The 25,191-nt window shown below is 39.4% G+C and overlaps 1 protein-coding gene across 2 annotated transcripts in view; it reads right to left on the bottom strand.

The window, feature by feature from the left end:
• LOC146002867 (acetylcholine receptor subunit alpha-L1-like) overlaps window positions 1–25,191 on the bottom strand; it is a 361,057-nt gene that overhangs the window by 209,572 nt on the left and 126,294 nt on the right. For both annotated transcript variants that reach the window (XM_083140884.1, XM_083140883.1), the window contains exon 3: window positions 23,245–23,354. In XM_083140884.1, the coding sequence (XP_082997010.1) occupies window positions 23,245–23,354 (110 nt within the window). The remainder of the gene's footprint in view (window positions 1–23,244; window positions 23,355–25,191) is intronic.

Raw genomic sequence — 25,191 nt, 5'->3', positions numbered from 1 at the left:
TCTCAAGGACCGTCTTCGGGAGATCAGTGGAATGAGGTGCGGTGATCTCGACACTCTTCTGTCGGCCGCGGGGGAGAAATTGAACGAGAGGTTGGACGAACTGCACGAGGCGAGGCAGGGAAGAAGACGATATACTGATGATTGGAGAAAGTCCAAACAGGAAACTGAAGAAATCATCACGCACATCATCGCGTTTTCCGAAGCACGAACTTTCTTCCTCTGTTAAAAAAATAATAATATATATACGTGTCAAAAAAAACTTGATATATAAATAACACACATCGTGAAAAAAAATAATCTTCGGTATATATAAATAACACACATCGTGAAAAAAAAACAATTAAATTTCTCTCTAACACTCTGAAATTTTTTTTTGATATGACAACTGAAAAAATAAGTGACCTCCAAGCATTAAAACAAATGCTAAATTTGTCAGTCCAGTATGTAAAAATTCAGGAATTGGAAGTCGACAAACCTTACACGATAAGTTCCGGTTCAATCGTTTCTACCCAGTATGGTCCCAAGGTACGCCTGTTGCTCAACGCACAATACAGTCTATTTTTACCAGATCGATACGCTAACATGTTATCCGACGAGAAGCTATCTATTTTAATCGAGAACAAAACTCGAATCGTGTACAAGGGGACAAAGGAACTTCTTGGCAAGAAAACGAAGCACGTAATAGAATTTGTGTAACGACTGCGAGGCCTTGAAAATATATAAATAACATACCGTAAAAAAAACTACACAAGAAAAAATCTCAGAATATATATATAAATAACATACCGTGAAAATAACACATAGAGCATCAACATGAAGCCCAAGGGTGTCGTGTACCAGATACCATATTCCAATCTAAAAAATCTAGGTGCCCTCGATGGGTTACTCACCAAGAAACAACGCGAGAAGAAACGTTCTTGCTTGTCGAAAGGACACGGAATGAAATTGCTGCTCAGCACACCTCAATTGAAAAGATTGCAGCGTTCGCGGAAACAGCAAAAGATCGGAGGTTTCATATTCAGCATTCCGGCCATCCTGGCAGCATTGGGGGCCGTTGGAAGTTTGGCCGGTGGAAGTGCCGCCATCGCGAAAACCGTCATCGACTCGAAGAAGAACAAGGCCGAGTTGGAAGAACAGAAACGTCACAACCTGGCCATGGAGAAGAAAGGAGGAAAGGGCGTGATGAGAAAGTTTAAAAAAAAGAAACAGCAGCACTCACCAACCGAGACATTGAATCTCTGATCGGACCGTTACGAATCAAACACTTCAGAGGAGTTTTCATGTCCGACTCGTTACCTTCAAACGTCAAAAGAAGAGAATGCGGAGTAGTCAACTTGGACGGTCAAGAAAATCCAGGCACGCATTGGATATGTTACCACAAAAATGATGATAAAGCATTCGTTTTCGATTCTTTCGGAGGTGTTCCACCTACAAATTTAATTTATTATCTGAAAACGAACAAAACCTCTATATACTACAACGACGAACGCATTCAAAATTTCGTAGACGTGAACTGCGGTCATCTCTGCCTCTCCACATCGTCGTCACGCCAGGACAATACAATCTTTCCACTTTGCAAGCTCAGTTACCCAAAGGCACATACCTTTCTCAAAATTCGGTCACGCACAGAGTGGAAATCCTATCCGCGACGGAGACCGTGGACCTGGGCACCATGGGAGAACTTTTAGGTTTCGAGAACAACACCAAACTCGAAGCTGGCATCAAGCACACGGCAGTCAATATTCCTAAATTCTTGGCCATAGAGACTCTGAACGTACACTGTAACGTGGCCGAAGGCATGATCACGAAATCTTCGGACGGATTGTTAGGAAGTCACAAGCAGACGGGAATCATAGCCACGTTCAAACCAAGTTCCGAGTTCATGGAACCGATCATCTACACACCCTCTTCGCCGATCTATTTTCCAGTATGTCGCAACCGCATAGACGACATAGAGTTGGTGGTGACGAACGAGAAAGGAGAGGTGGTGGATTTCGCAGGTGCAACGACCACCGCCATCGTGGAGATCAGCGTATAATAAATAACACACATAGTGAAAAAAAATGGAGCAAATCGAAAGTTACGAATTGCAATCTTTCCCTCCCAACCGTCGCACGTTCGCCAATCTCAACGAGGCGAACAGGGAGATCGAATACGACGTGGACGTAGGGGATGGGTTCGTTCATCCTCACAGAGCGGACCTCTACCTTCAATTCGACGTGGTGAAGAAAGAAAGCGGAGACGCGTTTCCCGCAGCAGCAAACTTGATACTCGTGGACAACTTCGTGCCTCACCTGTTCTCGCAGGTGGAGGTGAGGAAACACAACACCGTCATAGACAGAATAGATTATCCAGGCATCACGTCGACGGCGGTGGGAACTTTGAAATTATCCAAAACAGACGCGGCGTACTACCAGGCCGGGGGATTCGAAGCGGGGACCAAAATATCGACGAGAAGTCACACGGTGCTCTTTCCCATGCGTCTGCTGCCGGGTTTCTTCTCGGACTACAAGGAGATCATGTGGAAGGGAGGACTGCGCGTTACGTTTCGAAGAGCGGCCAACGACAACGACGCACTGATGCGATACGCTACTTTGGGTCCGGACGGCACCACGCCGCTGCCCAACACATTACCCGAAGCAGCCAAGTGCGTCATCCGGAGCATGGAATTGAGAATGCCGGTGGTGGAATACGAAACGAACTACGCCCTCAAGTACAAAGCGGAGATCTTGAAAAGTCCGCAGGTGCCGATTCACTTTCACGGTTACCAGTGCGTGCAGAAGATGGCGTCGGGGAGTCACATGGAATTCGACGTGACGACACAGTTCAACAACATACAGTTCGACATGCCAGATTTCGTCGTGGTGCTTTTTCAGACCGGGAGGGACAAGAATCAGGAAAAAGATTCCAGCAAGTTCGACGACTGCAAGATCAAGAACGTTTATCTGAAGAATGGACGCAACGAAGTGTTCCCGCGCGAGAATTACAACCTCGACGTGACCAAAAACGATTACCTCAAACTTTACGAAGCGTTTTCGGTTACAAACGCGTGACCGAGGGAAGCGTGGACATGTACTACACGCCCAGCGAGTTCAAAGCACGGAGACCCATGACCGTCATCAACACATCTAAGAGGAAGAAGGTTGTGGTCAACGATCGAACCAACATCAAGGTCGTCTGCGAGTTCCACGATGCCTTGCCCGAGGATACCCTATGCAGTGTCATCCTGATTGCAGAGAAGTCCTTCGCCTACGACGTGAAGAACGAGAGGGTCACAGAGCAGTTTTAACAAGTTTTTTTTTTCTTGCACAATAAGTAATTTTTTGGACTAGCACAATCAGTTACAATAGCACAATACAAATTTCACTAGTTCAGATCAGTTACAATATCTTTTTTTGCACTATAGCACGAGACAATCAGAATTTGCACAAAATTTGTTGTTGTTTTTACACGTGAAAATTAACAATAAAATTTCTTTTTTTATCGTTTCAGATGCTGTCGAAACATCAAAAACACATACACACACTAGAAAAAAAAGCATGCAACTTTATTTGTAACACACACATATTCTCCATCTTCATCAAGAAAATATTATAATAAACATAATTATTTTTATCTATATCTCACAATAAAACTCTATATCCAAAAATATCACAACATCAAATAACACTAGAGTTGTTAGTACACGTTGCATGCATTACGGAGGTCCTCTGTAGAGTTTCATAGAAGTTTGAGAAAAAAAAAACACGTGAAACTCTACAGAGGCATGACTTTGTTAGCCGTGGCCATTAGAACTGTGTTGGGCACCACGCACCCTCGCGAGGTTATAGGGGCCAGGTATCCTAAAAACAACAATTATTATTTTGTTTGTTTGCTTGCGTCACAATACAGGTGTGTGCGCGCGTGTGTGTGGCACATCGTTCCCCCGAGAGAGGTTTACAAAGGTCACGATATACGGAGTTGGAAAATTACGATATGGCGCATTCGCTCACCACTGTTGCCAGCCATGGGTCTCTCTCTCTCTCTCTTCATCTTACACCAACGTTGGCATCTCTATTTTTTTTTAGTTGTAAGTAAATTGCCAACACACACTAGTTAATAATGCTACATATTATACACACACACGCACACACATACTGCGTTGCCATCCACCCATCTCTCTCTCTTTTACAGCAGTGCCGGCTCTCCTTGCCCAGTGTGTGCAGGTTGGCAAAAATTGCTTTATGCGCTGTAAGGCAAGCCTCAAGCAAAGTTGCCAGCTCCTTGCTTTAGGTTAGGTTAGACCAAAAAAAAATCTTGGTGATTTTTTTTCGAGTGAGGAGTTGGCAACGCTGATCTCCACTTGAGGGCGGTCAACCGGGTTGATTGCACAAGCAAAATTGCCAGCTCCTTGCTTTAGGTTAGGTTAGACCAAAAAAAAATCTTGGTGATTTTTTTTCGAGTGAGGAGTTGGCAACGCTGATCTCCACTTGAGGGCGGTCAACCGGGTTGATTGCACAAGCAAAATTGCCAGCTCCTTGCTTTAGGTTAGGTTAGAGCAAAAAAGGCTGTGGGTAAGCTGTCGGTTGTTTAACTCTTCCCTTTCTCTTTTTTTTTTCTTGTAAAAGGCTATGGCAAAAGTACCAGTGGGTTGGCAACCTTGCTTTATGCACTGTAAGGCAAGCCTCAAGCAAGGTTGCCAGCTCCTTGCTTTAGGCTAGGTTAGACCCAAAAAAAAACCTTGGTGATTTTTTCGAGTGAGGAGTTGGCAACACTGCGAGAAAATACCTCAAGCAAGGTTGCCAGCTCCTTGCTTTAGGTTAGGTTAGACCCAAAAACAAAAACCTTGGTGATTTTTTCGAGTGAGGAGCTGGCAACACTGCGCGCGAAAAGTAGGTCAAAGGACGTCGCCAGAACGTACCCTTCCACCTACTACGCCTTACAGAAAAATATCGTAAGGGGAGACAGCCTTATAGTAAAATGTCGTAAGGCGAAAAGTAGGTCAAAAAACGAGTTAGCATAAAAAATAGCTTAAAAAGTGATGCCAGAGCTTTTTTCTGTCCATTTTTCTCTCATTGTAGGTTAGTTTAGTGCGTAAAACAAAAACCTTGGTGATTTTTCGAGTGAGGAGTTGGCAACACTGCTCATGCCTTACGAGAAAAATCCATTAAGGCGAGAAAGTAGGTCAAAGGACGTGTCCAGAACGTTGGGTTCCACCTACTCTGGCACTTATACTCCAAAACAAGTATTGCCCAGACTACTAGACGAGGTGGGGCCTCGGTCACGTATGAATAATCCTTCCAGACACTCTGTTTATATCACACCTTACACCACAACCACGCATATCGACGCCTCGGGTGTTCGGAGACTACGGATACAAAAATTCACAACCCTGACGACGGAGACAAAACCAGTCTCTGAAACGTAGCTACATATTGAAAGTAGACACTAGAGTAATGCAGTGAGAAATACTTCGAACGGGCGACGCTAGATAGCGCACGGAACTGAGAGCTTCTTCGCTCGAGCGAATAACGCTCGAAGAAGCAACACGAGTGGTATACACTCGAAGACCGTGTGGTAGTGGCCCTTCATGTTAAAACATAGTTTAGTATATCTTACCAATACACAATCATATAAGAAAATGAAATAGATGATTGTGGGCTGAAACTACCAAGGTGAAAATTTTACAAACGATTATTGCCACATAAAAATGAGATTCCATTGTTTAAGCTCGAGGGTGGGAGACTTCAACGAGTACGAGCGAGTGGTCCCATGCAGTACTCTAGTAGACACAGTGGTTAAACGTCCAACAATCAGCACGCAACAACGGGTTTACCTTGCAGCTAGTAACGTCATGTATGTTTACCAATCAATATGAAATGAATATGGAAGATGCTGGTGTTGCAATTCTGTCCAGGAACTGTTGAGGCAAATTGACACGATGTGGAGCAACATAGCATGTAAAGCATAGAATTCCAAATGTTATGGCGGGAAAATAGACAGGCCTCTGTATTAGCATTAGGTAATAACTTTATGGAGGTAGTAGTCAACCGTTGTATATTGCCTGGCAGATATTTTTTGCTGTGCCAAACACAGGGTGTCTACAAATTATCTTTACAACTTCAAATCTAAATAACTAAATAATGGATCAAGGAATCTCAGCTATGTTTCTTTCATTTAAAAGAGAAACCCTCAAAGTTTTTTTTACCATCAATGCATCTCTATGTGTGCCCCTTGTTGCCCGTAGGATATCAAAAAGGGGCGAATGATTTGATTGGCGGTCGATTTCTCGAACCTCGTGAGGCTTTACAGACCCCCCCAAATTCGACAGTTATGCCTATTCAATCATTTATGAGAAAAGGAAACACACTGTGCCTTCTCCTGTGGAGTAGTCATTTTGTGGAAATGTGACGTCACATGTTCCCCACTTGCTCAATGTACCTGAAAAAACAATAAACAAAACTTTGAGAGTTTCTCTTTGACATGAAGGCAACAAAACTGAGATACCTCGTTCCATTATTTAGTTATTTAGATTTGAAGTTGTAAAGATAATTTGTGGACACCCTGTATATTTCGCAATAGATTAGCAAGGAAATGGATTCTGCAACTGATGAAGTGCATAATTGAAAGCGTAGGGGCGATATAGTGCCAGGTCACGTTTACATACTTGTAATAAACACATGCTTCATAGCTTAAAGCCACAAATCTGCGTTTCCGGTCGAAATTTCTTCTGCTGCTAGTACACTGTAGTCTATGTCTTGATAATGACTGTAACCGACTTGCACATAATTTAATTTTAAATGTTTTCAAGCCGGTTTGGTACCGAAGTTTCCGGATTCGAGTCCCAACCTGGGTGTTCTTTGTGAATTAGGATGAATAATGATTCGATGAAATGGACGATACAGCACAAACCATCCAGAGGGTTTATGGGTCTAGGCGCCAGAGCTTCGTTAACATGCAAAAATGCATCCCAAAGTGTACTACGAGGTTGTCATTTGAACACCAGAGAACGTTACCCTTTGTAAAGGCGTAACTTGGAGGGGGAAAGGGAGGAATTTGCCCCTCCCCCAAATTTCCGAGTTTATTAAGATTTACAAGTCAAGTGTAGTTTTGTTAACCTCCTGGATCCTGATGAGTAAAGTAATAAACAATATTTGTTTTTTCGGAAATGTCAGTTTTTTAGCAAATGATCCTCGACGCTATTTTTACGGGATGGAAAATTTTACGAATGGGCCCTCCAAAGTTACGCCCATGATCCCTTACACCCCTAATCGCCAATCAAATTTTAGACATAGTAAATGATATTATCAAGCATCCACGAAATGTAATTGAAATGCTTATTTACAAACCGCACAGATCAATGAGAGACCGACATGACGAACTGGGTGTTCATTGTTTTTAATTATGCAATATAAATCACACAGATATTAATCGTTCTTCCGCGTTAGCGAAATAAATATTAAATAGATTCGCCAATCAAAATTGCAATTGCAAAATTACAGATGTATTGTGCACATGTTCTCTCATTATTCGACAATTTCGTTCTCTTGCTGCTACTGCCACAATTTTCAACACAGATACTCCCTAGCCTTCTTAAACCCGAAGGTTCATGGCTGCAGCAACACAGGCCTTCCATCTTTCCCTATCTTGAGCAAGTTCTATATACTCTTTTCCATCCCTACCGATTTCCCTTAGGTCCATCTCAACGTTGTCCCTCCATCTTAGTCTAGATACAAATTTTGTTATTTGGTTTCTAGAAACTCCCTATAGAGTAGGCTTTGGCGTACTTCCCGCCTGCATAGTGGTAGAATTGCTTTTGCTGCGAGGTAAAAATACTGCAGTTGATTGATTTGGTTCGTTTGACACGCACCTTCTGCCTTTAGGGCTTTATGTTAGTCGGTTACAACCCTTTTATCGGACTTCTCAAAGGCTTCTAAGGGTTAGTAGGACCAAGCCCTTGTGAGGTCTGTGGTGCAGGATTTATTTTTAATTATCACCTATGTAGGTTTGAAATGAAAGATCATTAAGATCTTTTACTCGAAGATTTATTTATACTTCCGATGTTATACAAACACTTTTCCAAACAGACAATTCACCCGGTACAACTTGTAGGCCTAAACCTATTAGTTGTACCGAAGTTTATAACCCTGGTCTTTGTGATGATGCAGGAGAACGCCTTATTCAGAGTTGGGTTTGTGGAATATCTGCCAAATATAGCACAAGTACCCAGCCAATCCGAAGATTGAAGCAAGATATTACCCAAAGTCCCCTGAACCATCAGCCTTTCGGCAACCAGGAGAATGGCCCGTAGGCTTACAAAAGTCTAGCTCTTTTATATCATAATTTTGTTTACAATTTGCCAAGGTTACTACATAGTTGTTTTATATTTCCATAGTTTCAACATTTTTCCCTGATCTAAGTTAAACAATTCATTACCGATTGTAACAATAACACATTTTTAAAAGAAAAGATTTCAACATAGTTTAATACAATACAGATTGAACAGTTTTGTGCTTGAAAAAGCATGTGTTGACAGGGGCGACACACGTTTCACTTTCCTTTTCGGCCACTTTTTGGTAATCGCGGCGATGGTGACGAGTGATGATATGATGGGACACTTACAAAGAAAACCCATGCCCAGACCAGGATTCGAACCCGCGACACCTGGCGTCGTAGCGCTCAATATTGCAGTTGCAGGCGCTCTTCTTTTTACCCGTTCCATTCTGCCATGGTTACGAATGAGATGGTGAGAGTTTTCCCACTGAACGAACGTGACCGACGAAGCCTCCTGCCTCGTTCATTTTACAACGCTACACTCCCGCTGTTTGCTCTGCAGGCCACACGTGCATACGAGAGGGCTCTTCCACAAATGCGGCTGGTTGATCAGGACTGCAATAAAGTTTATTCGTGCCTGTGTATGTACACTTGTAAATATATCGATCTTCTAACATACAATAAGCAAATCTAACAGATACTGAAAACAATACATAAAAACATAACTAAAACTGAAGTTCTGTTTACGTTCATAAATATACGGTTACCAGACAAGTGATATTTTGAAAGCGACGAGAGGACAAGGAAAAACAGCATTTCGTATCCTGTACGTATGCAACCAAGCGATACAGATTCAGTGTTGCCAGTGACATTTGTGAAGAAAAACGGCATGACTTTGAATGCGCTACGGATAAACCATATGTAAGGGCGAATCAATGAAGGGTGAACACATCTCGTAGGCCCGTAGCTAGAGGGGGGCAGGGGGGCAACTGCCCCCTCTGAGACCCTGCCTTGCCCCCCCTGTGAAAAACACAGAACACATTCCTACCTGGAATTCTCACTAATCTTTACAATTATATCCTGTATTACTCTAGCAACATAACATTTATTGATTTTGTGATTTATGAAGGTGTGTGGGATTCCGTATAATGTCGTACAGGATTGGGGGAGAAAAATTCCCTTCCAGATTCACACTTCGGGAAATGATTTCACAATTTTCAGTATCTAGAACAGTTGTGACATTTTAAGTGGTCTTGTGTTAAATGTGCCTAACGTATTTGGATGTTTTTCTTGGATGTGTTGCTATGAAGGTTAAACTGCATGATTTTTCCCAAGCCTACCTTTTGGAAATAGTGATTCATGTGATAGAGATTTATTTGCTTTTTTGTTACTTAGCGTTGCTTTTCTGCCACATCTAGCTAATCGTTACAATGAGTGATGACGTGAAATTGATGAAGAGACACTCACAAGCAATGCTGCAGCCAAAGGGGGGCAGAGGCATTGTCCGCCCAATCTTGGACGGAAGTCTAATCTAGGGGGGGGGGCAAACATTGAAGTAAAGAAACATGACTAGCAGAATCTAAGAATAGCAGGAAAAATGGATACTCAAGATGGAATAAATTTTTAAGTGTTTCTTTTACTTTTCTTCTAGACACCTGCAGGGGGCACAGAGGAGCAATTGCACCCTCGATTTCAAATTTTATACAAATAGAAGTACATTTCGTTAAATTTTTTTGCTTGCTTCGCTCGCTAGCGCAAGGTCTGCTATTCTTATAGTCCAAGTTCAGAGCTATACCTAGGGGGCGGCGGAAGTCAGCCCTGGGAGCCAAAACGATTTTAAATGAAAAAAAAGTTAAAGAGAATGCCATGATGCCCCGTGGAAATATTTGTGCCCTATTAAATAAATATTGTTTTCAGTTTGAAAATATTTGGATCTAAAGATTTTCCTGCTCGATTTGATCCCAATATGATTCTTTTCTGTAATGCATTCTAAATTACCCGAGAGAGAGATAAGGCCAGATATATATATATATATATACTTCAAATTGTTGCTGCTTAAATGGATGAACAATTGTTTAATTGTTTTGAGAAAAAGGAGTGCGCACATTTGAGAGACAATTTGGAGGAGGAATTGATCATGCAATGTGTATATATATATATATATATATATATATATATATATATATTAAAGAAACTTTGAATATGTACACAATTTAGCATGAACATGTTGCATATGAATTTCCATATTTTACGTTGCTCCATGTTGCACATGTGTAAAATATATGTTACACATGAAAGTTATATGTGTCATATGTACAAAAAGAATAATGTTCGCCATGCATATTCTAGCTTTCAAAAATAGAGTTTGTGTGCTTGTTTTCCATTACTAGCTAATATGAAATTGAACGTGTTGGAAAAATATTTCAAATCATTTGTTCAAACACAAATACTTTAGCACCGACTTCTACCCCCTTTTGTATGATTTACGACGATAATAACGTATTTTAATACTACTACTATTACTACCACTACCGCCACTATATTACTATTATTATTATTATTGGCACGTTTGTCCTGGTACTTCACCCTCTCTCCAGATAAAAAAATTGTGGTTTCGCCTCTGCTCACAAAGAATACTCATGACCAGGCTTGAACCTGGAACCCCTGGCTTCGTAGTGTGTTATGTAACCATTCCACCATGGAGGTCGGCTAGTGGAAGATGTAGGACAGCTTACTGTCTCAAATTATTATCAAACACGATGCAAATGTGATAGTATTTCACATTTATTACTTCGGTTAAAAAACAATAAAATGTGTAGTTTGATACGGGTTACACTAAGCATCTTATGAAGTGTAAATATCAATTTCAAATCTTATGAATCATTTCTCTATGCAAACGCATCAAATATGATAAGCAACATGTAGATGTGTGTTATGATATCCATTTTATAAAGGAAATGTTAAGTTTTAACCCTTTCTGTTTGCATGATATCATTTCCATAGCATGTTATATATTGCTCTCAGTAAAAATAAATGCCATTTGCAACTGCGAAGCTATCAATGGTATTGCATACATTAAGGACAGAAGATGCCATATTTCGATTGCTTGTAACATCGAAAGAAGAATTAGACAAGCAAATAGTGACTGAGAAGAGTTGCTTGCCTTGATATCCTGTACACACTGTGAAAGTTATCTGCGTTATCAGGCGGCACCATATGAATATAGGTTCAAGAAAATGACAAGTAGAAAAAAGCTGCAGTGAAATATGTACGATTGAAAATCTCTCAAATTATATTATATTTATTTTCTTATATTTATAATATTAGATTGCGTCTGTAGCAGAAGTTGTCTGTTAAAGTACCTCAGGCACAACCTAATTTTTTGACAAATAATTATGTCAACTCTTCTGCGATGGAGTGGATTCTCCTAATTTTATTCATATATCTTAAGCCATTCTGTGACTGAAAGAAATCAGTATCAGCATTAAAAAAAACTGATATTTGGGGTTTGCAAGCTTCTACTCGAAAAGTGGTGGCGATAAGCGGCCCAGAGACCTCATGCCGCGGAAATGGGGTAAGGCGAAGGAGGCCCCTTATATCGTTCAGTTTCGTACCACAGTCATTAAGGAAGGTATTTTTCATAATGTAAAGAGGATACAACATTTTCCAATATAAAACTTGATATGAAATATTAATGATGACACTGTAATTCAAGAAGTTATTTATCAATCAAGGGATTCCTATTTGTTTGTCGGGTGTGAAACACATGTATTTCAACAACAAAATATTTTGCATAATGGTTAACGTAACCAATAGGCAAACATTGACTGTGGTGATGCAAGATTCTTTTATTTGAAGCAAATAGAATCCGTGGTGGAGTAAGAGACCCATGTTTCAATGTTTCAGCAAGTAGGCCTACAAAAAAAGTATTACAAATTTTTACACAATTCATCAAAGTGTAGATAATATGTAACCATTATAATTTAATTAATTCGATTTTTCTTGCATAACACAACACAATGGTGTTGTTGGATTCTCGTTAGATTCCTTTGTGCGTAAAAATCTTGCATACTGGAAACTAGAGGGAAACATTATGAAGCACGATTTATAAATGTCTTCCTTAATCAGTTCTGCAGAAAAGCCCAAAGCTGTTGGTACATATTAATCGTCTATTAACATTATTGACCTGTAAATATAAAATACATACAGTCTCGATTAGTATATTTATGTTAAACTTTATCTTTGTATTCTTAGGTAGTCCGAAAGGTTATTATCGAAATATTGTTATTTGATGATGCTCGAACTTTTTTTTGTTCGTTGAGTTTCAAGATATCATTCCTTTCCTGTTATCACTTTTGGAGGATGGGGGCAAGTGCCTCTCTGTACCTTGCTATATCTGTCAATGCAACACAATATATTAAAAACTTGCCCCCACTAGGATTGACTTTTCCCCCTCTACTAAGAATTCCTGGCTACGGGCCTGACATCTCGACAAAATGTATAAAGCCCTTCTTTAATGCAGAAACACGAAGAGGTATGTGGCATATGTACTGAAGATTTCCGGGTTCCAATCCAGCCCTGTGTGTTATTTGTGAATGATTGATTGATTTGATTATTTTATGTCGCTTTCTGCCACTTCTGGCTGATCGTGACAATAGGAATGAGTGATGACATGCTGGAATTAATGAAGGGAAACTCACAAGGATGTCCAAGGGTAGAAGGGGAGTCTAACTCGGAACCCTTGAGTGGATTACTTATCCGTATCCTAAAACATAAAAGTATTAAAATTAAATTTGAAATAACCATTAAAATCTGACGAAAAATTACTGGATGTCGGAAAAAGTTTGAAAACTATGGACATTCACAAAAAATAATATCAAGAAGTTAACTACCATGGATGTGCAGCTTTTTCGGGCTTAATATTGTCTGAAGAAAGCTTCTAGTTTTCCAACATTATTATTCAATTACATGTTCTTTATTATAAGCAGTCAAGTTCAGAGGCTCACGTACCGAGAAAATGGAGAAGCTGACTTTCAGGCTGGAAATAATTTCAAGATAACGATGTTCCTAAATTAATTAAGTTGGCAAGTTTCTCTACGAACAAGGGGACCATATAACAGAATAGGGAAGTGACGAAACTTTGGAATGTGAGAAGTACTTTCTTACTTCGGACACACGCATCCTTTGCCGGTCGCTTAAGAGACCCGTTGATACAGCCGCCTGGCGAAGTGTTAACAAGAGTTTAAAACCTTCCTCGTAACAACTCCGCTACTTACTTTCTGTGCGTTACTCGGAAAGAAATTTATATGTTCCTGCAAGAACTGAAACCAAACTTTCTCAATCTCAATCTCGGTGATAGGGTAAACACAGTTCCCAATGGATAGACTAATGAAAGTATTATCCGGGATTCGAACTTGCAACTTTCAAAGTCAGGACGCGCAACCGTAATCCTTCAACTGAAATTTAAAGCGCTGTACTTTCAACTCAAAGCCACCGTATGTTTATTCACCGTTGCAATTCTGATTCGAACTGGGCGAAGGTTATCAACAAAGTGAAACCATGTATGGAGATTCCTGAACATACTAGGAAACAAAAGTTCTTTCGCTACTACGAAGGATGTGTTTAAACGTTTTCTAGAATTTCACATCAATGGATGATTTCAAGCCTTAACATTATCTAGTACTTTTCTAGAATCTCACAGCAATGGATGATTGTAAGCCTTGACAGATTTTAGAACTTCACAACAATGGATTTTTTTCACGTTTGATTGCCTAACCTTTTCTTCAATTTCATAGCAATGGATGAGTCTATGCCTTATCATTCCTAGTATCTCACAGCTGTGGATGATTTTCAGCCCTAACATATTGTAGAATCTCACAGCAATGGATGATTCTGTCTCATCATTTCAAGAATCTCACAGCAATTGATGATTTCACTCATTAACATTTCCTAGAAATTTACAATAATGGACGATTTCAAGCCTTAACATAATCTCTCTTGCAAAAAAATATGATTTTTCAGCCACAATGTTTCCCAAAATCTCGTGCAACTGGATGATTAGGAGGTTTCAGAAATTTCCTAGAAACTCACGATAACTGATTAGTATTTCTATAGTCTCACAGCAATGAACAATTTCAGCTTACAATCTGGCAACAATGAATCATTGTTAGCACTCATATTACCACGGCCGTGGGCGATATGCAACATTAATATTTTACATGCAGCTTCCCGTAGAAAGTACGCTATCGAAATATGCTTCCAGATTTTTGCTTTGTGATGAATCTGCAAAGAAAAAAGCATAAAGAATACAAAGCTCATTAGACCTTTGAAATGTCAGATAACGGACAGGTACTTTGTGAAATAACGACATCTTCAACAAAACGTAGGCAATCTGATATGGAGAATCGAGTGTGTGGATTTGCTGCCTAAAAAATAACGATAAGCCACAGCGTCATCTTCGTCATCTCGCCCCGAGATCTATACTTCGATTTTCGTTTAGAGGCATCGGCATATTTGCGTCGGTGCTAACGAAGAGAGGATAAAGCTGAACGAGGTGATCAAAGGACAGTGTTCAGAGCATGGCTTCTGAACAAGGGAGGGCCTTCAGGAAGGCGGCAATTTGTAAATTGGAAGAGATAAAGTGAAATTGCTTATGAAAGGTTGGATCAGGAGGTCGGATCCAGGAAGAAGGCTAGATCAGTTGATGATAAAAGTTATGCAAAGCAATTTTTGGCAAGAATTTTGCAATTTTTTTTAAAAATTAGAAAAGTATTTTCTTAATAATTGGATTTAACTGCGCTCTTTCAGTATGCCTGTGCTACTTTTGATTGGTTTATTGATGTTCAAAATTATGCGTGCTTCAACACTGGCTATTTGTAACAGCCCCTACACAACGTCTTCCATTTTCTTTAACTTACGATTTTCAGCCTAACACTGTCCCGGGAATCTCTGGAGCAAGGACTCAAGAGGGTTCGACCAGTGAACGCGTGAGAGGGGAAGTGAGTGCATGAAGGAGAAAACGCGGTTGAAGATAACAGGAGGCGCGTCAAGTATCTGCTCGCTGAGCAAGATTTTCGCTCGTTGAGCAGACACACGTGTGGTGTCTTGACGGTGTGTGGTCATTGGTCCAAATATCACGATCGTTGACGTAAAGGTGTAGTTGCGCATAAGACAAGAGAATGGTTGTACTGTAGTGCAAAACTAATATTATAATTTTTGCTTCTCAAAAAAATAACAGGGTGCTTATGAATTAGAACAAAACCAAACATTTCTAACGAAACGTGATTCGAAGTTTCCAAAACTACGGTGTATATTTGGAATAACCAACACTTACTTTCATTTTAATACAATTACAAAAAGTGGACTGTACTTCCTCTGTAATTACACTATATCGCAAGCCGTAAATCACAAATACTAAAAAATCAAAACACACAAAAGAGATGTATTTTGTGGCTTAAATCTGTGTCGAGCAAGGCTCAAGTTCCCTCCGTGTGCACCGCTAGCCAAGCAACGCTTATTTAGCCGTCAAGTAGCTGAGCGATCACGTTGCTCAGTTCTCAGATACTCCACGCGTCGCAGGTTTGCATCAGCGCGCACTGCTTTGCTCCGCCCACTCGCTTTTTCCCCCTTCTCTACCGTTATGCGCTCCACAGATTCCCGAGGCAGTGCAGTGTGTAGTGCATTTAGCGAAAATGGCTGTTTCTCAAAAACTCAATATGCTGACCAAGGCAGAAATTTATTTTATTATAAAAAATAAACTAAACGTAACGTTTCAACCTTCTAGCAAGGTCTTCTTCAGACTCTGCACCAAGTACAAATGTAACAAGGTACAAAAACAGGACGATATATATACACAAACATTACTCCCCTCCAGACTATTAGAAAGTTGTTCTGCAACATTCTAGCAGGTGGCTTTCCCTTGTCAACTGTACTTTCACCTAAAAGGCTAAACATATTTACTTCTATCTAGAATGTCGTTGGACTCTTTATCTCACGCTCTTTTTCCTTCATTCTTCTTCCTTCTTCTCTCCTCTTTCTCTCTTGTCCTTTCCACTCTTTCTAACACCTTCTTCCATTCTTTGTTTAACTTCAGTCCCCCATTCCAGTTCATTGTGTCTTCTTTCCCTTTCTTCTCTATTTCCTTGGCCTCTTTCCATTTTCTCACTAGTATTCTCTTCTCCCTTTCTATCTGCTTAGCCTCATCCCACTCTATGTCATGTCCTGTTTGTCTCGTGTGTTTAAATATCGCATTTCTCTCTCTCTTAGCCACCTGCTAGAATGTTCCAGAACTACTTTTTAATACTCTGGAGGGGAGTAATGCTTGTGTATATATATCGTCCTGTTTTGTACAGTGTCTCTCAAAAGTTTTAGGACAACGACATTTTAAACTAGGAAACCCAATTTACACAAGGCGTTGGTGGGTTGCGTGTAGAGTTAGGCTCAATTTCAGGGTTGCCACATGCACAATAGATATTTATAAAATACGCGAAAGAAATAAAAAACAAGTATTATGGAATTTATTAAAACAAATAAATGAATTGACAATCGTTCAAAGGGATATTTTTATATATAAGATAGTGAATTATGATACTCTAACGATAATTGTGTACTGCTTCAAAGATATTGACAAATATTAATGAAATGACTATTTATATTTGTGGCAATTCAGGACATACTAATTTTACCCCTTTTCCCACTCGAGTTCAATGCAAGGATACCTCCGCAAATATCGAATGAAAAGTTCTCATCATGTGCAATTCTCCATTAAATGTTTTCGCCGAGTCGTACTACCTTCGTTTTCTTTGTAACAAACAAGTATTGTTTGCACACTACATGTAGGAGGAGAGTTGCATCTACATTTCACATTGGTCAGCTCCTTCTACTTACTTGGAGCGAAAGCTTGTGGGGTAGTGTTACCGTTCAGGACTGTCAATCTGATGGTCGTAGGTTCAAACCCTTCCGGTGGCAGAAAATTTTCGTAAGTTTTAGACCAATCCCATTGTGTTCATTGCCTACGCTGTGTGAAATGGAATGATTCAGTTTGGAATTAACGATGGAAGAGGGGAAATAATAAATTACAAAATATCCATTTCAACGAACCGAGAAGTGGACAAAAATTGGATAATTCTTATAAATATTAAAACTACATTCATGTTTTTAGTGGTATAATCGCAGGTAAAATCAAAGATCTTACATGGAAGATTTTACCTTGCTCTGAACTAAGCCAAAAGGCATTTCGAACCGATCTAATACATTCTCCAATACTTTTCAAAATGTTATTGAATGTTTCATGTCGATAATTTGACCAATGCATCAATTCTTGACGCTAAGACGATATTTTCTGCAACTACCTCTTCTCTTCAGTCCCTTCTCCTTCTCCTTCTTCTTTCCCCTCCTTCTGCTCTGCTTTTATCTCGTATCGCTTTCCCTATTTTCTCGCATCTTATCTCCATCTCACTCATCTCCACTCCTCGTATCTCCTCTCCTGTCTTAGATTTCAGACTCCACTGGACTCTTCTCCTCTTCTTTTCGTTCTTCTATTTTTATCTCCTTTACTCTCCACTCCCCTCTTCTCGTCTCCTCTTCTCTCATCTCGTTTTCCTCATCTTTTCTCTTCTTTGCTCCACTTTCCTTATCTCTCCTAGAATGTCTTTCTATTCTCCTCACTACATCTCTTCTCCTCGTCTATCCTCTCCTTCTCTCCTCTACATTTCCTCTTCTCCTCTTGCTTTCTCTTTCTCCTCTCCTTTGTCACCTTTCGTTTTCTCTCACCTCTTTTCCTTTCTGTAGACTCATCAGCGATGAAATACTAGAAAACCTATTTTTTTTTCTTTGAGAAAGAATTTTGTCACTTGAGATATAATAGTGATATTTTAAATAATTTTATACAATAATACTTGTTTTTATTTCTTTCGCGTATTTTATAAATATCTATTGTGCATGTGGCAACCCTGAAATTGAGCCTAACTCTACACGCAACCCACCAACGCCTTGTGTAAATTGGGTTTCCTAGTTTAAAATGTCGTTGTCCTAAAACTTTTGTGAGACACTGTACCTTGTTACATTTGTACTTGGTGCAGAGTCTGAAGAAGACTTTGCTAGAAGGGTGAAACGTTACGTTTAGTTTATGTTTTGTAATAAAATAAATTTCTGCCTTGGTCAGCATATTGAGTTTTTCATATCATGGAAACAAGGCTTAATGGTGTTATAACTGTTTTTCAACTGTAACGATTTCCTGAATCTCGTGCAAATGGATGATTGGGCCGATTCACATCAAATTCAAATGTTGGAATTCGTTCATTCATTTACTACCACAGAGATCAACTCTTTATAGACAACTGAAAGTAATCATCGGATGACGAAGTCTCCTTACCTATCCTATAACTAGTGGCTCTATAAGGACACTCAACACACAAGAAAAATAATGTGTTAAATCGGATTAAGGTTAGCAACTGCTAATTTTGAGTTACAAGTTACTGTGAATAAGTAACTACGTTTTTCATTTTTGGTGTGTGTCTCAGTGATGATAAAGAGGCTTCCGAGTGAGGCCAATGCCCTCTTACAACAGCGCCTGCGCAGAAACTTTGAACGCAAGGCCATGGATCGCAACACGGTACGGTATCAGATGATATCACAATTGAAGATGATATGCCATTATTACACTTAACCACATAGATCCACACACAAACAGTAACAATACTGCTTTCAAACTATGTGGATTTTCGGCTATTCGAAATAGTATAGCGGTAACACCGTCATCAGTTCGATATTTTTTGAGGCACATACCATTTTAAACTGTAGCCATGATCAAGACAATCCTATTTGACTTAAAATACAACTATTTTCTAGTTCGTATTTGAACATAGTTTCTGTCTGGGAATAATTGATTGATTTGGTTCATTTTACTTCGCTTTTTTGCCACTTTTGGCTAATCGCGAAGATGAGGATGAGTGACGATATGATGAATACACACACACAAAGAACACCCTGACCCATGCCCAGGCCGGGAACCGAACCCGGACCCCTGGCGTTGTAGCGCGGTGTGATAACAACTCCGCCACATTGTGGCTCTTCCTGGAAATAAATAATTTAAAATACCGGGTGTCCCAAAAGTCTTTCCCTGATTACAAACTTTATTCATATCCGCTATGTGTAAGGTAGAGATGTGAAAGTGGTGCCAAAATGTTGGAAAACTAACCAAGTTTTTTTTGTTCCAGGTTTCAGTAACGTGGCTGTACTGTAGCAGTGTCAGTGCCCAGGAAACCGGAAATGTTCACAAATCAGGAAAAAGCTCAGTGTGTCCCCTGGTATCATTAGGCAACAAAGCCTGTACAATTTGCACTTTGTATGCACAAAAAAATAAACGTTTGTGTAAGATATCATTAAGATAACTTTTTAGCTGATGTTTTACGTTGTTTGAAATCGCTGAGGTTGATGGTTCGGCCACTTCTCGGTAAGTCAGCAACAGATTCTGTGGTCTTGAACTTGTCATACCACGACTTAATGCTCTCGACGTCGTGCGGCATCTTTCCATAATTTGTTTGAAAGTTCCTCTGTACTGTTATTGGTGACCGGGTCTCGTGACACACTGAGCTTTTTCCTGATTTGTGAACATTTCCGGTTTGCTGGCCACTGACACTGCTACACTACAGCCACGTTACTGAAACCTGGAACAAAAAAAACTTGGTCAGTTTTCCAACATTTTGGCACCACTTTCACGTCTCTACCTTACATATAGCGGATATGAATAAAGTTTGTAATCAGGGAAAGACTTCTGGGACACCCGGTACCTAGTTTAAAACAGATAGAGGGTGGTAGTGTCAAGATGGGGAATCTCCCCTTATTGCCCTGTTCTTACTAGATTTATTTATAAAGCCTTAGGTGAAGCACAGCATAAGTGATAATTTGCAAGAGACAGGTTATGGCATATCAGCACCGAACACGCATTCCAGATTCTTAAAAAAGATAGCGTGATTCCTACACTGCAGTATCTGTGATTCCATGCGCTCGGCACATTAAAACAACCGGGGCGATAATTTTCCTTACCGGGGAGGAGGGGCACTCATCAATCATAATCGCGTGTGACGTCATGGATCTAACACATGGAAGATTCCCATATACGACACCTGATGACGACAATATCCGTCCAGGTCATTAGACATCTACCTGCCAACCTGAATCTCTTGCCGAATTTCATGTTTCATAAACCTTGAAATCTACTTGCGTGACTCCAATTACGAGTTTACCACCGACCTTGGTCTCGACTCAATTTTCAATGCGGAGGTTTTCTCTTTTGACCTCGAATCCAAGCACCAACATGCACTTTAAATTGATTTTTCTCTTCTCCTCTCTTTTTCGAGAGATTTCGTTTTGTTCGTTATCAAAGCAGTTCTTAAATGGGGCAACACGAACATTTAGCATGCACAGGGGCTGTAATGCGCTGTATAATAGCTACGATTCACACTCTGAAAATGATCATAAAAATAAGGGAGGCCTATTTGGATAGTCAAAGACCACGAATAGATGACGTCACTGAAGAATAATGTTCACAGCCCCATCCCTCTATTGCTATTGTTCAAAATCTTAACAACTGTGATGCAATGATACATTCTGATATTTAATTATTTTATGTTCTTTTACATTGGCCATATTTAACACACTTGGCCATTACGTTACATTTTGACTTTTTAACATTAATATACATGAATTGATTTACACTAATATTATTAAAGAAGTATGTACATGTCACAAGCATCTTCGTTTGGAAGGACAGTTATAGGTTTTATTAAACCTATTGTCATATATTTATACCTTTATCATTAACTCTAATTAAAACAAATAATAACTTATTGTCCAAGCTAACTAAGCTTGTCACCACGATGAGAGTTTATCAACTGTGATCTTCGCAAAGAAAATGCAGATTAAATCCGTACATTGCCAATACATCTGAATGATGTGTAACATAATATCCGAAAAAATATCACCGAATGAAATATTTTTTTTCATTCGTAAACACGAATCGAAACTTTAATCCACTGTTTAATAAACATATAGTATTTACTATAAAAATTGAAAGTGATAAAGGTTTAGTTACAAATTCAGCAAAGTTTATTATATTTTAAAACATCATATCTAAGAATAGTATTTATTGGCGTTCGGCTATCCATTTTATAAATTAATAAACACCAAAATGCTAGAGCCATTAATCAACGTGCAATGTTTTATTTGGAAGTAATCGGATTAGCTCGGAATTACATTTTCTCAAACCGTTGTCGATAATTGTCTCAATTAATCAAGTTTTTAATGTTGTCCCAGCCCTAGTTTCACAGCAATTCGATTAGATGATGATTCCCGATATTTCCGTACGGGGAATGCAATTTACCTTAGTTAGGATGAGGAAGAACGGAATGTTCATTTTAAAACACGAAACGAAATGAATTGCTTCCATAATTAAGTCCGTGTAAAAAGTAAAAAAGTAAAGTGCTCCCCTGTGCTTTGCACCACGCCATGAATGGGGTTCGAATGGGGTTGTTATAAGGAAAAACGTTGAGATGGAAGGGGTGTCATTTCTTTCTACAATTTCGGACGAGCAAGTGTAACTAATGTGTTACCATTTTATGACTGACGTCTCGTTTGCTTTATCATGGCAGTTGTCTCTGTGATGGTATTTTTGAGCTTCGATAACGTCTACTCATATTAGTATCAACCGTTGTTGAACTGAAGTAACATTCGCTGCTACCAGTGTCAACGGTTGTTGAACTGAAGTAATCTACGCTGCTACCATTGTTAACGATTGTTCAACTGAAGTAACCTAAACGATTGTTGAACTGAAGTAACGTCCATTACTACCAGTGTCAACGATTGTTGAATTGAAGAAACGTCCCCTGCTACCAGTTCCAAAGATTGTTGAACTGAAGTAACGTCCACAGCTACCATTGTTAACGATTGTTGAACTGAAGTAACCTACGCTTCTACCATTGTTAACGATTGTTCAACTGAAGTAACCTAAACGATTGTTGAACTGAAGTAACGTCCATTACTACCAGTGTCAACGATTGTTGAATTGAAGTAACGTCCATTACTACCAGTGTCAACGATTGTTGAATTGAAGTAACGTCCCCTGCTACCAGTGCCAATGATTGTTGAACTGAAGTAACGTCCACAGCTACCATTGTTAACGATTGTTGAACTGAAGTAACCTACGCTGCTACCATTGTTAATGATTGTTCAACTGAAGTAACCTAAACGATTGTTGAACTGAAGTAACATCCATTACTACCAGTGTCAACGATTGTTGAATTGAAGTAACGTCCATTACTACCAGTGTCAACGATTGTTGAATTGAAGTAACGTCCCCTGCTACCAGTGCCAATGATTGTTGAACTGAAGTAACGTCCACAGCTACCATTGTTAACGATTGTTGAACTGAAGTAACGAATACTGCTACCAGTGTCAACAACTGTATAACTGAAGTAATGCCCGTTACTACCAGTGTCAACAATTGCGGAACTAAAGTAACCTCCGCTGATACCAAAGTCAGCATGTTAAACTGAAGTAATGTTAGTTTCCACCAGTGTAAATGATCGTCCAGTTGAAGTAAGCCCGCTGTTACCAGTGTAAACGTTTGTTGAACTGATGGAACGTATATTCATTCCTACCTGGATTGTCGAACTAAAGTAATGTGTGCTACTGTACCATCGTGAACCATTGTTGAACTGAAGTAACATGTTTGTATCAAACTGTCCATCTGCTACACTGTCCACAGTTGTTTTAAAGCTGTATGGTATAACACCGATACAGAGTAAATGTATTGTTACCGAGAATCAAAGTAACTTTACATTCAGGCATTGTGTAATTCCTTCATGTAATGTAAAATATAGTAGAAATACCATTTATTCATTCGCCTATAGAGGCAGAATTTTCGTCAATTAATTATGCTAAGTATAAATTTTCATTTTAAAACTCTATAAATGAACGAATGCAAGTACTCACTTGTTGTAGAGAACAATGTCCGGCAGCCATATGTGTTCCGATGGGACATACAATTCCGTCACTCCCCCATACTCCGCAGGATCCCACTCGAACTTATGATCTTGCCATTCCTGTGAAATATAATAAACTGCCAGAACACTACAAGTAATTTACTACATATATAATATTTTAAAGAACATTACTACGACATCACTGTACATATAAGGTAAAATCCAGATTCATTTCGAATTAATTTCGACAACATGTTGAGGTTGGCGTATTAGGAACATTTGAACAGAGCTATCTATTTTCTTTAACAACGATTTGTACTGGTGAGGCAGTTTGTGTGAATTAGACGCTAAGATACTACCACTTCCATAAACACTGAAAATAATAAAAAAAATATCACCACAACTTGTTGTTGAAATTAATTTGAAAAACAGCTGAAGTTTCTGAGGAAAGATTTTCCTAACTTTCCCATGGATAATATAAAGAGTTTAGAGCACAATTTGCGTATCTCCACTATTTGTGGAAAACTGAGAACTGTGAAGTATCAACATTTCAATGCTAGACGTAGGCTAAGTATCACGATAGGCTAGTGACAGTCTTAGCAACTTGGGAGATATATGCTAACAGAACCAAACCTGACCTGCATAACCTATCCACGTATGCATATAATAGCCTAAAAAATATACCTGCCTAACCTATTTACATACATATTTCTGCTATTATGTGCCTACGAAGATAGATTAGGCAGTTCAGGTTTGGCGCTGTTAGCATATTGGTAAGGCTGTTGGTAGTCGCTCGTGTATTCTCCTAAGTTTCAAATTCTTGCCCATAGAGGCACCACTATGTTTGTGCTCCAACAGCTAAACATAGTACTAGGTTATTTAAATGAGACTTTTTCTTGAAACTGTCTTCAATGGAGTTACACCACTTGTACTCTGAACCCCTTATATAGTATTCTTAAAATTACAAGGGAAATAACGATTATTTCAGAATTCATTATTGGTGAAGAAAACTATAAAATCTACAGTAGAACTGCTTTAATAATTTTATGCCATGCTTACAGTTGTCTTAATGTCAAATTTTCAGACTGTATGTACATAACTTTGAATTCATTGTATCATCGCAATTAACCTTAGCAAGTCACATAAGGATACTAAAAAGACACACATGGGGGGAGATCCTCTAAGACGACGCACTTAACTTTGCAACCTCACAGAAGCTAAATTAATATTTATAACTACAAACAGTTTATGAACAAAGGTCCAGGTAATAATAAACTTGTATTATTTTTATACACTTATGAAAAAATTTAATTGCGCACTCTTAGAGGACAGTTCCTCTAAAAGTGCTCACAAGGGCCTTCAAGAGTACGCATTAAACCTAGTCTTCAGTTATGGATCCAGCACCTTGTGCTGACGTTGATGGAGTTGCATCATCAGGGGGTCGCAAAATTTTCCTTGGAGACACTGGTTTAATTCTCACTGTGTCGTTACGATTTTACAAAGTCCCGGAAGTTGACGCCAGAAGTGAGTTTTTGTACGGTAAAGATGTGAGAACTTCTGATTTTCTGACTTCTCCATGCGCTGCGTACTCTTAAAGGAACAAGACAAGATTCAAAATTCATCGGCCAGGAGCAGCATCATGCAGCGGGATCGTTATCACTATGTCTAATGTTCGACGTTGTGGTGTATACCAACACTTATTACCATACTTAAAACAACTTAGTACCATTACCAGATCATAAGCCTTATAATGTGAGAGTTCAATATTACAGTGAACAGACAAAACCCAGAAATTTACCGATAACGTCACGACAAACACCACAATATCCACCAGGTACGGCGTGTACACAGTCAACTTGTGGAGCTTTCTGACGACTAAATGGCAGCGTCCTGTAATGTTGCCAACATTCAAAAATCAAGCTGCGTACTCTTAGAGGCCGCGCGCTCTTAGAGGAAC

Source organism: Lepisma saccharinum, chromosome 19 (assembly GCF_977018435.1).
Source record: "Lepisma saccharinum chromosome 19, izLepSacc3.1, whole genome shotgun sequence".
Classification (NCBI taxonomy): Eukaryota; Metazoa; Arthropoda; class Insecta; order Zygentoma; family Lepismatidae; genus Lepisma; species Lepisma saccharinum.
Note: the sequence above shows the minus strand (reverse complement) of the source record. Positions and strands in the feature narration are given on the sequence as shown.